This window comes from Nycticebus coucang, chromosome 22 (assembly GCF_027406575.1).
Source record: "Nycticebus coucang isolate mNycCou1 chromosome 22, mNycCou1.pri, whole genome shotgun sequence".
Taxonomy (NCBI): Eukaryota; Metazoa; Chordata; class Mammalia; order Primates; family Lorisidae; genus Nycticebus; species Nycticebus coucang.
Genome location: NC_069801.1, coordinates 14,830,421 through 14,847,347, shown reverse-complemented (window position 1 = coordinate 14,847,347; position 16,927 = coordinate 14,830,421). Strand labels below are relative to the sequence as shown.

The 16,927-nt window shown below is 48.3% G+C and overlaps 1 protein-coding gene and 1 non-coding gene across 2 annotated transcripts in view; both read right to left on the bottom strand.

Moving 5' to 3' along the window:
* Window positions 1-13,616: 13,616 nt before the first annotated feature.
* UBXN10 (UBX domain protein 10) overlaps window positions 13,617-16,927 on the bottom strand; it is a 6,554-nt gene continuing 3,243 nt past the window's right edge. The window contains exon 2 of the mRNA XM_053576586.1: window positions 13,617-14,715. Coding sequence (XP_053432561.1) covers window positions 13,858-14,700 — 843 coding nt within the window. The 5' untranslated portion in view covers window positions 14,701-14,715 and the 3' untranslated portion in view covers window positions 13,617-13,857. The remainder of the gene's footprint in view (window positions 14,716-16,927) is intronic.
* Window positions 15,089-15,149, bottom strand: LOC128575684 (U7 small nuclear RNA). The gene has a single exon (XR_008377098.1). It is a non-coding gene; the product is annotated as a U7 small nuclear RNA (small nuclear RNA).

Here is a 16,927-nt window from a genome sequence, read left to right as displayed (position 1 = left end):
CTCTGGTCCTCACTCTGGTGCATTTTTTACCCCAAGGCTGCCAAGGGACATGCTTTGGCCTCTGGATTATATGGGGATATTGACCAAACCCAAAGAACCTCTTTTCTCAGGCCCTGGGTGGCGCTATTCTTTGCCATGTGGGCCCAACAACAGTTGGACTTGCCATTGGCCTTTTCATTAAAACAACAACAAAGGACTATCATCTTCAACTTAGCAGCCCAAACCTCCGTCCGTGAAAAACACCTGCTAGCAGCTAGTCATTTTAAGAAATATGGCATTTCTTAAAATGGTACATGAGAAAATTTGCAAAAGCAGTTGTCTGGAATCCCTGTGGTCTTGGTTAAGTTTGCCAGCTGAGTTGCCTTCCCACGGGAATAACATTAGAGTCCTGTTTTGACTTATTTCTAACCAGTTGGACTAGTTGTGCCTCACGCTGCCCCTCACTCCCCAAATATTGTTTCATGCAGAAAACGGCCTGGCATGAAACAGCCTCCAAGACGCTCTCTTGAGCCTCATTACAGAGGGGTAAACGTTAGGGGTGAAGGGATTCACTGCGTGCCTGTAGGAGCTTAATGTCTTTTTTAAATCAGGAATTGAGAAGCGTGACTAATGACCACAATGAGCCACAGACCATCTCATTAAATGTTAGAGCCACTTCCTAGGTCGGGGAGAAGTGAAAATCCTCAAAGAAAGGCCACCTCATCAATGAATGAAAATGTTTTTAGATGTGGTAAATGTTCAACAGATATGTCTAATAGACAAAGAGCGTGTACCAGAGGCTTTCAAACCACCCCCAGCCCATACTGCAGATTTCTGGTGGGAGGCGGAAGGTTGAGAGAGGTGAGGAGGGAGAGGCTTCTCTCCGTGATGTATTCTGTTAGCGAGGAGCGGCTGGCTTGCGATTGCAGGGTTCACTTGATTCTCAACTGTTTCTCTTTTCTTTGCAAGGACCCTTCTGGCATGCTGGTATTGTTTACTCCTCTAAAGCCAACACTAGGCTTGTTGTGTGGTTAAAAGAGAGAATCCATTGGGCGTGGTGGCACGCACCTGTAGTCTCAGCTACCAGGGAGGCTGAGATTTAGGCAGGAGGATTGCTTGAGCTCAGGAGTTTGAGACCAGCCTGGGCAACACAGTGAAACCCTCATCAACAAACAAACAAACAAATGAAAAAGAGAATCCACAAAAAGCTTCAGTGCCCAGCACACAGCAAGCATTTGGGATACTCGCTGCCTCATAATTATTCATAATATCATCACTGGGGGATGTATCCCTTTTTGTGAATTAAGAAAAAGAGGCAGAGATGGGAAGACCTATTGCCCTTGGCCATTGCAGACAGCCTCGCCTACCCTAAGGCTTATTTTTCATAGGCTGTCCTGACTCCAGTGACAGTGTTGGAGGAAGCCCCGGTGGCACACTGTGGCTGCCGCCCTCCCCACTGTCTTGGCCGTCTGGGGTATGCTAAGACAGTAGCTGACTTACCCAGCAGGGTCGTGAATGCAAAGCTTCGGGCTATTCTGTATCAAGGACCTTATTCCTTGCTTGGGATGAGGCTACACTTAACACTACACCAGCCTAAGCTGGGGCCTCCAAGCTGATCTCCCTGCCTCCCTGAGTGTCCCACCCTCAGCTAACCTTCGTGCAGCCACCAGAGAGCCCTTTCTGAGACCAGCTTCTGATTTGGGCCAAGATACACCCCTGTTTGAAAATCTCTGCTGGTTCCCCTTTGCCTGCAGGTTGAGTCCACACACCTTCATGCAGCTTTCAGGATGCCCTGCAGTCCCCTCATCTAACAATCTCTCAGGAAGGACACGCTGCAATCCCACTGAACTCACCATCCACTGGCATGGTGGCCCTTTCCTGGCATCAGGCTCAGCGCATGCTGTCCACAGCCTAGAAGGCCCTTCTCTAGCAACTTCTCTGCCTGGCAAACTTCTGTTTCATCACTGAAGATTCAGATGCAAGGTGACCCCCTCTGTGGCCTTTCCTGACCTGAGCAGAGAGGGCCTGCTGTTGACACCTATAAGGGCACCTTCACATACCAGCTAAATGATGAGCTCTTGCAGGGCAAGTTGAATCCCCCAGGCCTAGCCAAGAACCTGACGCGTAATGACTTTATAACCTTTGTTGACTGCAGCTCCCTACGTGATGCCCCCTTTTTACATTTTCGGAAGCTCTGAGTTGATGGGTAAGATACAGGGCTTGAACTAAGTGAAAGAATTCCTTTTTTGTCTGTGGCCTAAGAAGTAAAACCCAGCCTGGTGGATGGGAAGCTGGGGTTAGGGAGTTTCTCTTCCCCATCATGAATCACCTCTTCAAACTCAGCTGTGTCCCAGGGTGAAAAGGGACCCTGGGGACTGTTGTTGTCTGTCTCTGTCCTCACATGCTCCTTTGAGCAGGAACCTCCTGCCCGGTGGAGGCCAATATGTTTCCTGTTATTCAATGGCTGGTCTTGCTTCCCTCTGCCCCACCACTTCTGCACGGGGCTTGGGTGTTGCTGAGCAGGGAGGCCTGGCCTTGGAAAACACTCTTTGGGACTTGTCACATGCAGTCACTTTCAGCCTCCTTCAAAGACTTAGTGTGAACATTTATACCAGCAATTGTCCCAGACGTGACAATTGTGTAATTAGTGATCAGGAGATGGTAAACACCATTAAATTGTCTCATTGTTTTTTTTTGTTTGTTTGTTTTTGAGACAGTCTTGCTCTGTCACCGAGGCTAGCATGCAGTGGTGTCAGCCTAGCTCCCTGCAACCTCAGACTCTTGAGCTCAAGTGATCCTCCTGCCTCAACCTCCTGAGTAGTTGGGACCACAGAAACCCACCACCACACCCAGCTAATTTTTCTATTTTTGTAGAGATGGTGTCTCACTCTTGCTCAGGCTAGTCTTGCATGCCTGATCTCAAGTGATCCTTGTGCCTCAGCCACCCAGAGTGCTAGGATTACAGGCGTGAGCCACTGTACCCAGCTACCTCATCATTTTATAACAACAAAATTGAAAGGTAGTAAGGCTCAAATTGAAATGTCCTCAGAGCTCCTTAGCAGGGGTTTTCAGCTGCGGGTGGGGGCAAAGGTATTTCACAAGCACCCACAGGGTTTTTCCTGACACAGATGGGCTGATCCTGGTGCCCTCCCTCACCCAGATTCTAAAATTCTGCTCCTCACCCCCTGCCACCTGCCCTGCTGCTGTCACCCAGCAGGGCTCTGGTGCCACCTTAGCCAAGCCACTCTTCTCTAGGAATTTCCATTTCCTCCTCTATAAAATGGAGGCAAAAGGTGTGCCTGGAAGGAATGTATATCCTGAAGGTCAAGTGAGAGTTATAAGTTCCTAGTAGACACCAGAAACAAATCAGTTCCATTCTCCTCGTCCCTTCCTCCCTCCAGCTAGAAGTTCCCCCCAGATGCTACAGTAGAAGCTGCTGGGGCGGGAAGCCACAAAGTCAGTCCTCAGGGCACCTTCGCCCTCCCAACAGTGTGGGGTAGCCTTGGCACAGAGAGAGTAAGGCCTTGGGCAAAACACAGTCCCATTTCTCTCCTTTCTACTGCTTGATGAAAGCTCTACCCCTCCATGATGATGGTTTCCTCAGATCCTAACTCATGTCGGTCCTGGGCCAGCTACTGGCCCTGAGGTTTCCTCTGGATTTAATTAACTGAGGGCAGGTGGCTGGAGAAAGGTGGTGAGCTCTCCCCAGAGGCACACCAGGTGGCGCTGTGGAGCAACCAAACAGCCAGGAGGGAGGGCGGGCCCTGAGTGGGAGCATTTGGGGAGGAGGCGAGCTGGCCAGCTGAGGCAGGGCCGTGGCAGGGCTGTGCTGGCCTGGGCAGAGAGCCCTTGGCTGACCACCGGCCATCAGGCGCCCTACTCTGGAACATTTGAACCTCCACCTATTTTCCTTACCGTTTTTCTGTTTTTACTTTATTTATTTATTTGCAGTTTTTGGCCTGGGCTGGATTTGAACCCGTCACCTCTGGCATATGGGGCTGGCGCCCTACTCTGTTGAGCCCCAGGCACTGCCCCCAAACTGTTTTCCAAATGGAGGTAAATCTATACCTTACAGGGTGGTTGACAAGAGTGGCGATAATGATGCTTTCCAGGTGCCAAGTTCAATGCTAAGTGCTTCAGGTTTAGCACTCACTGAATTCTCATGACCCTGCGAGGCGAGTACAGTGCCTGCATTTTAAACACTGGGTAACTAAGGCACAGAGGGGTTATACGCCTTGCCCAGGGTGGGTGCTTCTGGCTGAGTGGCAGGGGACTTGGGATGGAGCCCTGGTGGTCTGGCCCCAGGGGTCTGCACTCCACCACCCACCTCCCTGCAGAAAGAGCTCATTTCGCCCCAGTACCTTAAATAATGTTTTGTGGCTCAGGTACAGAAGTTACTCTTTGGGAATCTGGGTGCTCCATTTCTGCTTAGGTAAATATGCCATTTTCAAGAGACCCAAAGCTGATGTGCCAGGGGTGTGTTCTGGGGTCCTTGGGACGATCATTTATGTTTTCAATGCATGCTCGCCAGCCAGGCGCTGGAGACCCAGGGTGCAGACAGGCGAGGTCCCAGCTCTCATGGACCTTATCTTGAGATGGGGAAAACAACTGATAAATAAAGAAATCCACAAATAAGATAATTTCAGGGTAAAATGAAGAAAAATAAAGGCAGCGATGGAGCAGCGGTTGGAGGAGGGGAGGGCGATGGGGGAGAACGGTGTGGTGAGCAGATTTTTCTGTAGGAATTCTGAACTAAACATTTCCTAGTTCTGCTCTCCTTCAGACAGAGAAAGTGTCATTCGGCTTGTACGGCAGGTCTACACACACCCACTTGCATAACCCCCCCTCCCTGACACAGCATCTGCTGAGGCACAGGCTAAGCATTAAATAAGGAAAGACGTGTTCTCACATGCCAGAGGTTATGGAGCTTGGTTAGGCTGTGAGCCTTGCTGCTCACCTGGCCACAGGTGTCAGTGGTGTCAAAGAGGAGTCCCCTGTAGGCTGGGTAGCTGGCCGGGTCAGAGGGCTCGCTGGCAGTTGTTGGACTTGAACCTCAGACTTGAGCACTTTTTGGAAGTCTGTTCATGCTCATAGCTTTGCTGTAGTGCTGCTTTTAGCAAAATCTCCAGTTACAGGCGATGAAGACCGAGACAGCAGTGCGCTGTGGGTTCATGGAATTGGAGGATCCTGAAAGACTGACCGGCCTCTGTCTTCAGACAGGGAATGTAAAAACCATCCTGGTTGCAAGGCTTCATTTCTCTTCTTGGAACTATCCAGGGACAGAGCTCATAGAGGGGCCCTCAAAATGCATTCCCCCCAACTGTCTCAGATCTAGTCCCAAAGCCCAGTCACAGTGTTTTTATTCAGGGATGTGGTCCCTGAAAGGGACTCTGGCAAGGCCCGTTAGAGTATCTGATTCTGCCTGTGGCCCTGCCTCACCTATACACTGGGCTTCTGTTCTTGTGAAAATGTAAACTATTTAGAGAACAGGAACCTGCTTGTCCACCTGGTCTCTTGCTGCAAAGAACATATTATCTTGATTAAGGTAATGAGAGACCTGTCCTGACGTGTGGCTGAGGACCAGAGCAGATGGACTGAATTAATCTCTGTTTGCCAGCTCTGCCCAGCACACTGCAAGGAGCTCTGAGAATCACGCCAAGCTCTTTGGGGATGGCATGATTGTGAGACACATCACTGTGAATTGGCTGAAGGGTTTGGGTGACCCAAATGTCCTGTTAGTCTTATGCCTGTGATGCTGAGTTGCTTTTTTGTTTTCTAAAGCAGAATCTTTAACAGTTTCATTTTGGACCTATCACATCCAGAGCCCATCCTTAGACACCAAGAGGACAAAAGACTGTTTTGTCACACTGGTTGTTGAAGGGCCTTGCAGCCTTACAGAAGAGGCTACATGGGCTCTGGTTCTAGGACATTGTTCATTGACCCTCAGCTCCCATGTTACTTTCTAGAAGCTCCTCCCTATCCTCAACCCATGATTCCCTAATACCTTTTAATTTATTCATTCATTCCACAAATAATCCCTAAGCCCTTGCTGTGTGCCAGGAACTGCATTAGGCACTGGAGATACATCAGTGAAGAAAATAGACAAACGTGCTAATCTTTTTTTTTTTGGGGGGGGAGATAGACTCTCACTCTGTTGCCCTGGGTAGAGAGTGCTGTGGCTTCAGCCTAGCTCACAGCAACCTCAAACTCCTAGGCTCAAGCAATCTTCCTGCCTCAGCCTCCCAAGTAGCTAGGACCACAGGTGCCTACCACAATGCCCAGCTAATTTTTCTATTTTAGTAGAGATGGGGTCTTGCTCCTGCTCAGTCTGGTCTCAAACTTCTGTGCTCCAGCAGTCCTCCCATCTCAGCCTCCCAGAGTGTTAGGTATACAGGCGTGAGCCACCAAGCCCAGCTGCAGAGACTATTTAATATTGTAGATGGATCAGACTATTTTCTGCCACTGTCGTGCTCAGTAGATTTCAGACTATTATCAAGGAAGGTGAAAGGCTAATATAGTTCACGCTATATATGCCAATTTTTTGTTCACATGGCCCTTCCCATTAGACTGGAAATTTCTTGAGAACATGGAATTCCTTCCTCACCATGGTCCATGTCTGATGTCGGGACATGTTCCCTATGTGGGTTCAATGAAAAAATATGTATTTACATAAGATTGGCATCATTAAAATCTGACATGTAGTTTTAAGACCATGTTCAAGACGTAAGTATTTTGAAAAGTGTAATTATTCACATAAATATGAATATTAAGAACAAAGAAATTTCTCAGCTCCCTGGAGTCCCTACTTCCATGGCTTTAATTAAAACACCTTCAGTTTTTTCATTTTAGTATTAAAAATGTGAGGAAAGGCTGGGTGCCTGTAGCTCAAGCAGCTAAGCACCAGCCACATACATCAGAGCTGGTGGGTTCGAATCCAGCCCAGGCCTGCTGAACAATGACAACTACAACCAAAAAATAGCTGGGCGTTGTGGCAGGCGCTTGTAGTCCCAGCTACTTGGGAGGTTGAGGCAAGAAAATCACTTAAGCCCAGGAGTTGGAGGTTGCTGTGAGCTGTGACGTCACAGCACTCTACCAAGGATAACGGCTTGAGGCTCTGTCTCAAAAAAAAAAAAAAAAGTGAGGAAAGACAAGGGAATGTTATTATTTAATAGTAATCAATTCCACGTGAAATTTCTGGAAGTTTCCATTTTTAATGAACAAAATTAGGAAAAGTTATATAAAACAGTAACCTTAACACTGCAGGTGCTGTGATGGAATTTTTACTCACTTTACTTTGTCACCCTATGCAAAGCAAAGCAAAGTCCGTACGATTTTTCATATAATGTGACCTACAGATCCTATTCCTGGACATTTGTCCTAAAGAAATAATTCAAAAGACACAAAAAGCTACCTAAATGAAGATTTCAGGATTGGCTTCTGTAGCAAAAACTGGAAACATGGAGACGTTCCAGAAAAGGAAAATAGTTTAATAAATTATGGTGCAGCAACATGTTGAAATATTACTGATTCTTAAAATAATTATGAAGACTGTAGAAACTTGGAGAAAGAACATGAAACTGTGTTTGCTAGGATTACAAATGCTAAAAATATGTACGTGTGTCTACTGGCAAGAAAGTAATGTGCAGTGTAAGTCACTAAGACTGAGGTAACAGGTGCCAAAATATTAACAATGGTTATCTCAGACCGAAAGGATCATGGCCGAATTTTGTTTTCCTCTTTCTTCTTCTCTGTATTTTCTAAGTTTTCCATTAAAATGAGAAAAAAAAAAAAAAAGCACATGTTTTGTTTTGGGGTAGGGTGTAATGGATTCTGTAAGAATGAGTCTTTTCTGCCTGGAAAAATAAATTAGATTGGGATTCGCATTTACTTTAATACTATTTTAAAAATAAAACTAAGTCTGTGTTTAAATAAATAGATTTATTTTTAACCTTTTTTTTTTTTAGAGACAGAGTCTTAGTTTGTTGCCCTTGGTAGAGTGCAGTGGCGTCAGAGCTCACAGCAACCTCCAGCTCTTGGGCTTAGGTGATTCTCCTGCCTCAGCCTCCCGAGTATCTGGGACTACAGGCACCTGCCACAATGCCCAGCTATTTTTTTGTTGCAGTTCGGCTGGGGCCGGGTTTGATGCCGCTACCCTTGGCATATGGGGCCGGTGCCCGGCTCACTGAGTCACAGGCGCTGTCTAGTAAATAGATTTTATACCCAGAGCTGACCACTTCTCTCAGCACCTGTGGCTGCCACCCTGTCTCCATCGCTCACGCGGGTTTTGCGAATAGCTTCTCCCTGGTCCCATTTTCCACCCTTGCCAGCAGCAGCCAGAGAGCTGACTTGAACACATCCATCAGGCACAGCTCCTTTCAGTGGCTCCCTGGTGACCCAGAGTGACAGCGTGTGCCTCCCACCCCCAGCCCTGACAGCTCTAACCCTGCCTCGCTCCAGCCACGTGCCGCCTGCCCTTCCTCTAACAGCTAGATGTGCTCTCTTCTTAGAACCTCTGTGTCCCCTCCGCTAGGAGCACTCTTCCCCCCACACAGCCACATGCTGACTCCCTCATCTGCTTCCGATTTTTCATGCTGATGTTCCCTGATCCCCATGTCAGATCTCATCCCTGCCCACCTCCCTGCCCCGCTGGTGCTCTCCAGCTCCTCCAGCCCACTCCGCTCTTCTTCCTTGCGCCACCTGTATCCCCCCCTGTGGTTCTGTGTCACTCATTACGTACATTGTTTATTTTCTGTCTCCGCCCATTAGAATGTAGCCTCTACTGAGCAGGGAGGTTTGGCCTGTTCTGTTCACCGAGGAGCCTAAGATGTGCTCTAGGTGCTTAATATGTATTTGTTGAATGAATTTGTTACAGATGATTTGAATGAGATGAAGACCTGCTGGGAATTCAATTAAGAAAGAAAAGAGCAAGCTGAGGCCCAGGCCTGGGTTGGGGAAGCCCTCCAGAGTCCAGATCCAGAGTCTTCAGGACGTGACTCGCTTAGGTCTGGTCTGATGTGCTTGGGTCTGGTCTGGGCTGACATCTGCAGTTTCCCAGGGTTGGATGCAGGAGAATTGGGGCAATTTCCAGACTGTACATCCCAGCTGGGAGGGTGGGAGTTGCAGCCATTCTGCCAGGGTGTATCTGCCAGTGGCTGGTCATTCCTGTGACTAATGGGCCAGGGTTTGAGCAGACACAGATTGTCTGTTAGAAGGTGCTCACCAACCAGAGTGGGCCTGTGATACCTACATGTCCCGTCAGAGAGGTCCAATTCTTAGACCACCGCAAAAAGACCCAAGGCCCCAGTGCAGAGATCCCCTCGTTATAAATAAGAGGTGGGTATGAAATTCATGAAACTAGGAGCTTTATTCATTAGGCCTCTGGACAGTGGTTTTGTTTGCCCTCCCAAGAAGAAATGTAGCCCAAATCAGCGGCTGGACTTGAATGAATGAACCAAGGACAGAAGGAAAGGAGGGTGGGGTGAGGGGAGAGAAACAAGGTGTTATTTAACTGGAACAAAGATTTCCTATGATTTAACCTCGGTCCATAATCATACCCCTAGAGTTAGATGGGAATTAGTTTTAACATTAAGTGAAACAGTACCCTTTATAGTCTTCTCGTGTCTTAATTAAAGCAATTATTGACAGCTGTGATTTTCTCCGTACACTTTGTCCAACGGCATTCATGCATTTCCTTACTGTGAATGTTGCTGATGGTCAGTGTCCTTCCCCTGCCCGCCGTGTTTTCTAGCTGTTGTGTTTGCTTGTTTATTTTTGCAGAAATAGCCCACCTGGGTGATGATGGGTAAGCTAAATCTACTTGGGTAAATTCCAACTTGTCAAACTACCCATCTTTATTTTTTTTTTTCCTTAAGAAAATGGATTCAATGTCCAGAATCAGAGCACCATTCATGACGGCTCTGGCCCCAGCCACCTTGACCTCTCCCCTGGTTACCATCACACCTCCTGAAGTTGGTCTTCAGTCTTCCACCCAGCCCCTCGGTCTACTCTCAGCACAGCAGAGTCTCCTCTGAGCAGGGCCGTAGGAATGAGGCTGGCTTAATTTTACCCATTGGCATTTGTCTCGTCAACCATTCAGCCTCTTGGGATAGGATTTAAGTGAGTCCAAAAATACCTCCCCGGATTCGTTCTTCCGCATCGGCTGTTCAGGAGTGCAACTGCTCCTTAACTGTCTGAATGCAAAGGAGCACAGCTGAACATCAGAAAGGGCTGGTAGAAATGTCCCTAACTGGGAAAGGAAAATGGCACGTCACCAGTGTAGACAAAAAATAAAACACCCGCATTTATTTCTGTCATGTGAGTTGCCATCGTGTGTGTTGGTAACTGAGTCACCGAGTCTGCTGTCCTTTGATTGCTGGCTCCTCCATAGTGGTCTCTGACTCTCTCTGCTTAGATGGTGGCATCTGGTTGGTTCTGGTTTCAGGGTGAGAGTTCACAGGCTTGTGACTTTGAACTTTATTATGGTGTGCTGCCTTAGTTGGCTAGTAACACAGATGTTCCTACCTGATTCTCAGAATGACTTTTAACTAATGCAAAAGCAAAATAATATAGTTTTTTGGTGACTCTGTTTAAAGGGTAGTAAAGCAGATCTCTCATTATATAAAAGGCTGATCAAAACCATGCCCCAACTACTAGAAACTAAGTATTCTTTTATCTCGATTTATTAAGAGGGCCTTAATAAAAAACTGTGTGAAAAGAAACTTCTTTACCCCTGGGGGCAGGGTGACTTTATTTGACATTAGAATCCCATTTAAAATGGCAGGTAAGAGTAGGAACAGAAGCGAAATACAGTTCCTCAAATATCTGCCTTTGTAATTTGGGGGATCTGTCCTTAGATCTTTATGGTCATTAACTAGAATGGAATGCCTCGAGGCTCCTGTTAGCTCGTGCAGCTTTTTGTCTGGGAGCTCCGGGGAGACAGTGAGCCCACAGTTACAGTCACGGGACATCTCTCTGCAGGACTGTCCTGACTTGACAGCTATTGGCTGGGTCCCCAGGTACTTTCAGGGCAAGGACTGTTGTGTTAAAACCAGCTGCCATCTGTTGGTTCAATTTTTTGGATTCTAGATGATGAGTCACATATTTCTACTGCTGTTCCTTCTGTTCCAAGAGTAATTTACCTACTGGACTTCATCAGGGAATCTACTGGAATAACTTATGAAGTTTTGTCCTGTGCAAAGTTCATATCCCTCAGCAGCAGTCTTCCTCGGGCCATCACTGGAAAAGTGGGGCCAGAGTTTCCGCTGCATTCCCTGAAGGTAGGGAGAAGACCCAGTAATCACACAGTGAGATCCTGGCCCTGGGCTCCTTCACAGCTAGAGCTACAGCCCCTGACCGCAGCAGGGTTGGAGTTGGGAATCCAGGTGGTCCCGTATCTTCTTGCCAACACTATCTCACTAGGGTGCTGATGCTGGTCACCAAGTGTGGTGGGTAGGCACTCAATGATCACAGGTTAAATGAATCACTGGGCTCTGCGATTACAAAACGGGCAATGCTGACCTATCTGGGGCCACTAAGAGTAGTGTGCTGGGCAGTTGAGCCCACGTAGGCTGGAGTGTCTGAGTGGCAAGGCCACATGATACAGTCTGTGCTTACCAATCCTCCAAAGCGGATTTTTTAGGAAAAATTGAGGAGACTCTTCCCATCTAGACGAGCTAAGCACTATGATAGAAGCTGAAGGCAGGGGCAGTGGGCTTGTGCGGTGGGCCCTGGAGTGTCTGGGGCGGAGGACTTGGTTCTACCAGTAGAGAAAGCGCTTTCTCTGGGAGAAACCTGAACATCGGGTCAGCATGCCCCTCCATGGGGTCACCTGTGGCAGCTGGAATCTGGGGCTAAAATACAAGATGTGCTTCTCTGCTCAGTTTCACACAAAGTGGTTTTTATTGTTAGTATCATCTTTTGTTCAAAAAAAAGTTTATTATGATGGTCCAGATCTAACTTTATTCACATATCCTAAAATATCCTAAAATATTTCTATGCTTCATGCCTTCCATTTTTTTTTTGCCACCCCCAAATCCTAAGCTAAATAGCAGCAACAAACCCCTAAGCGCAGAAGATTCTAACTCCCTCAAGCAGCCTCCATTTCACTCAAGTTTTCTAAAGCTTTCCTGCCTGGAAAAATTATCAAGTCCCAAGTGGGTGGGATTTTATTCTTACCACAGAGTAGGTGTGATTTTATGGGAGGCTCTTCCCCCAGCCTCCTAGAGCAGAGGCAGAGCTACAGGCTTGAGTCCCGGTTGGTGGTGAGATTACTGTACCATAGGTGCCAGGCTCAAGTCCCTTTTGCTGTGGTCAGTAATTGGAAGAGGGGCCAGTCAGCCTGAGTCACTGCCAGCCCCAGCTGACCTTTCCAAAGGAGCAGCTGGCCAAACCAGGATGGTGTTAACAAAGTTTGTAAAATACTCAGAAATAACCTATTCTAGGGTGATCTGGGTGGTGTGGGATGCGGTCAGGACAAGGCAAGCCACCTTCTCTGCAAACAGTGGTGGTGCTAATCTCCACTGCTAAGCATTAGTGAGCTAGAAAGTAACATTTCCAACCACGACTTATCTGTGCACAAAATAGACTTGTTGCTGAGGGAGCAACATTTGTATGCTTCTAGAACTCCTGATTCCTGCCTTCTCTGCGTACCTAGGAGGCAGGGGCACAATCAGGACTTTGTAATGGCCAGGCTCTGGGGGTCAGGGTGCCCAGAATGTGTGTTTCCTACTTTGAATACGATTTGGCCATAAAGGGGATCCAGATGAGTTGCAGGAGTCCAGCGAACTTGCAGTGTAAGAGAACTTTGGCAAATTGTCCACATCACCACCTCAGAGATGGAAAAACAAGACTCCGTGGTCTTCAAAGCAGCTCAGGTTACCGCAGTCAGATGCGTTTCACACCACTCAGCCAGGTGCTCGGGCATATGGTCTCCCTACACGGCAAGGCAAATCAGGGCACCCCTCCTCCTGCTCCAGAAGATTCCAAATCTGAGAACAGGGCACAGCGTTGTCATTGTTTCAAAGGATCGACGGAACTTCCATGTTCAGGCGAGACACTGAAACTGGGGAATAAAACAGTGGATCCACGTCCAGAGAAGCCAAGGGGGCCATGAGTACAAACCTGTACAGGCTTACAGGTTTGTGCATTTTGAAAAGAGATTCTATTACTGACGAGAGTAAAGGAAATCAGATCACACTGGCTTTTGTCAAGTTTTAGAAGAATTCTGCACAGTCATCATTTTGGAAGCAACTTATTTTCCAGCTCTAGGATTATTCTAGAAATGTTAATGTGTTGGGGGCAGAAGCAGACTCATTTTTCTCTTTGATGCCACCTCACATAAACAGTAATTCCCAAGAAACTGACTGACCACATAAGCTGAGCAAAGGGGCTGCTTCCAGAGACAGGGTCAACTGTTTCCTAAAGATACTTCAAAGAAATACAAATGCCAGTCAGGTATTTCCTACCCCCTGGTTATTTTCCAGACTAGAATCCTCTTGGGATGTGTTTAATCCTGCATCAATTGTAGAAAGGCAACCCAGTGGCTTCAAAGAACGAGAGTTCATTGTAAATGCAAGCAGGCACTCCAGAAGCTGGCCAGAGCTTCTCCTTTCCAGCTCTGGAAAGGAGAAGTGGTGGCCACAGCTGTTTCAGGAACAGCCTTTGTAACTTCTCTCCTGCGGTGGAGAGAATGGAATAGCTGGGAGGCTTCTTAGCACACTCAGCACAGGTGGAGAGAGGGCATGCTATGGAGACAAAAGTCCCAAGGATCCCAGCTGCACCAGGTCCACATGGCACTTGGAACCAGGCTACTTGGGGGGCCACAGCACCCAAGCATGCTCCTTGCTCAAAGACCCAGGACCCCAGCTGCTGGCGGTGGACTCAGGGCCATCCCTCCACTTCTTCCTGTGAGATGCCCAGCACTGACTTGTGAGGGATTCTGCATTCTTGCAGAGATTTGGTGAGGTCAGAGAAACGTCTCCTGGGCACCTCCATTGTTTCAATGCTGCAGCGCCCATAGACGGTTTTGTTCTTTTGTTCAGCTACAGCAATGATGGTTTGCAAATCATCCGTTGGCCGGAAATGGCGTACAAACCTTTGGCCTGATGGTGATCTGATGGCGAGCAACAGCCTTGGTTCTTGGTCTGATGGTTCCTCCAAGCTTCTGGGCCTGGGGGAGCCCTGTCTCTTGGTTTGCATGAGTTTCTTCTCCAAGGCGCAAACTTGAGCTCTGGAAGCTTCATTGGTCTTCAAGGTGCAGATCTCCTTTTGGTGAAGAGCCCGGATGCTGCTCAGCTGCAGTGAGCTGGCCTGTTCGGCTACTGTTTCCAAGGCCCCGTCCTCCAGGTTCTTTCTGTTGATAGAAGGAAGGACTGGGTATTTATTGAGACAGGAGGAGGCCCCAAGAGGCACTTGCTGTAGTAGCAGCTCCGGAATCTCATCAGAAGCTCCCTGTTTTGGAGATTTGGGGGCACAGGCTTCTGGCTTTTGGCTGCTTGGTGACTCACAGGGAATGGCTGGAGGTGGAGAAGATGGTATGCGCTGAAAGCCCACCTCTGTGTCCTGGGATTTTTGTAGACTCGGCCGTGTGCGTCCCTTGGCGGACTTGGGCCTTATGATGTGCATGTTCAGTGACTTTGGCTGCCAGATGCAGCTGTCAGCTGTGGTGCTGACAACGGCGCTGCGTCCAGGTGGTGCTATGTTCACAGGGGCTTCTGTGGCCATTGCTTCTCAAGACCCCTACAGAAGCAGGAAAAAACAGAGGAGGCCATGGGTTAAACTGCCTGGGACGCCTGGATCCAAGCCACTCACTCACCTAGTGCACAGCACAAGCACCAATGGGCCCCAGTCCAAGGGCTCGCTCTCTGGGTTTCTGGCATCTGGAGAGGGACACCAGCAGTCGGGTGTTCATTCATTCAGGCATTCATTCATTCTAGGCACTTGAACTATGATCAGTGAACCAAAGCCACTGCAATTTAAATGATTAAGTGGAGGAAGGCCAGGGGCTAAACCCCCAAGTAAATAGGTATCTTCGAAGAGTAATAACTACTATGTGCTAGAAGTTTTGCACTAAAGAGAGACTAAGGTGGACTAATTCTTACTCTTTTGTGGGCAGGGGTTTCTGATAAAGACCAGAAAACCTAGTAGAAAATTCTAAAAGAACTGTACCACTTAATTCTTACTCTCACGAGGAGAAGCCTTTAAGCTGAGACTGGAATGATGAGAAGGAACAAGCCATGTTACAATCCAGAGCAGCGGGTGGCCAACTATTCCCATAAGTATTTTCATCTTCGGGAGCCATGGGTCCCTGTTGCAACTACTTATCTGCGCCACCGCAGCACAAAGCCAGCACTGGCAACACGTTAGACAACTGTGGCTGTGTTACGGCAAATCTTTATTTACAAAAACTGGGGTTGGGCCAGATGTGGCCCCAGGGCTGCAGTTTGCCCACCCCTGATTAAAGCTTCCAGGGGAGAGAGGAGCCAGGCTGACTGTCCTGAGCAGGGCAGAGTTTGGCACGTTCAGGGAACTTGCCAGCTCCCAGGGTAGGGAGCCCTCCCCATGAGGGGTGGCCCACACTGTCCCATAGACACAGAGGCATAGGCAGGAGTGTTACCAGCAGCTGCCTTTGCACAAGAGAGTGAAAGTGACCTTGTCAGGTGAACTAGGCAGAGACCGGGCTCAGCTTCATTCAGGAGCCGAAGAGAGGGGGACCAACATGCTTCTCCCTGCACTCCCCTTTACAGAGCTTCCTTCAACAAGGGACAGTCTGAGTCACTATGGAAGAGGAGACCTCTGGGGGTCCTCACTTTTCCCTCAGTCCTTTCTCATTGCCCTTTTCACACCTCTACTTGGGGTACCCTTAGCTTCACTTTCCTTCCTACTGCCTTCTCATCCCATCTTTTTTTTGGGGGGTGTGCAATCACTTAATATAAGTGATTTGCCATTAGGGATTTGTCCCCTAATTCGTCATTAGGGATTCCCGGAGAGGAGCACAGAAGCACCGCTGCTGATCCGGCCATGTGCCAGAATGCACAGGGGCCTCCTAGACCAGGGGTCAATAGACTTTCTCTATAAAAGGCCAGGCAGTAGATAACCTCAGCGGCCCAGCTCTGCCCTTGTAGGGTGAAAGCAGCCACCTACAGTAGGTAAGGGAACCGTGTGGCTGTGTTTCCATAGCACTTCATTTATATGGACCCTGAAATTTGAACTTCATATGATCTTCATGTGTCACAAAACATCTGTCTTTTTTTGTTTTCAATGATTCAATGATGTAAAAGCTCTTTTTAGCTCATAAGCCACACACAAATGAAATGGGCTAAGATATGGCCTATGGGCCATAATTTAACTTTGTCCTAGATCAACTCTCAAGGGGAATCGGACACATGCTAATTCTATGGATTTATGAGCCAGAAAGGTAGAGCGATTGCCCACTGGTCACAGAGCCAGCTGCTGGTCACACGTCCAGTCCTGTGTCCTTTGCACCCAAACTGCTTCTTGAGGACCAGTCTTGGCCCTCTCCTAGCACATCACATCCTGTCTCTCTGCTGGCTGCTCTTCCCAGCTACTATGTAGATACGCTGAGGGCCTCTGTAATTGGCTCTCCCACCACAGGTGCACCTGAGTGCTAGTTAAATGCTCAGAAGCGATGAACTGAAGTGTGGGGGGAGGTGGGAGCATTTCTCTGTGCAGACCCGGTACTGCCAAGTCACAACACCTCCTCTTCCGCCTCGGTGGCCCCTTCACTAACCATAACCACTACTGCTTCCTCCCAATCTCTAGTGACATCTTTCCCCAAACACTACAAGTTTGGCGGCTCCCTACCTCGCTCTGAACCCTGACTACTGCCGTGAGTCCTGCTTTCCCTGCTTACAAGCTGCCCAGGAGTGTCCCAGTCTCCTCACGACCCTCTGGTGAAGGCACTACCTTGCAGTCCTCAGGAATTAGCACC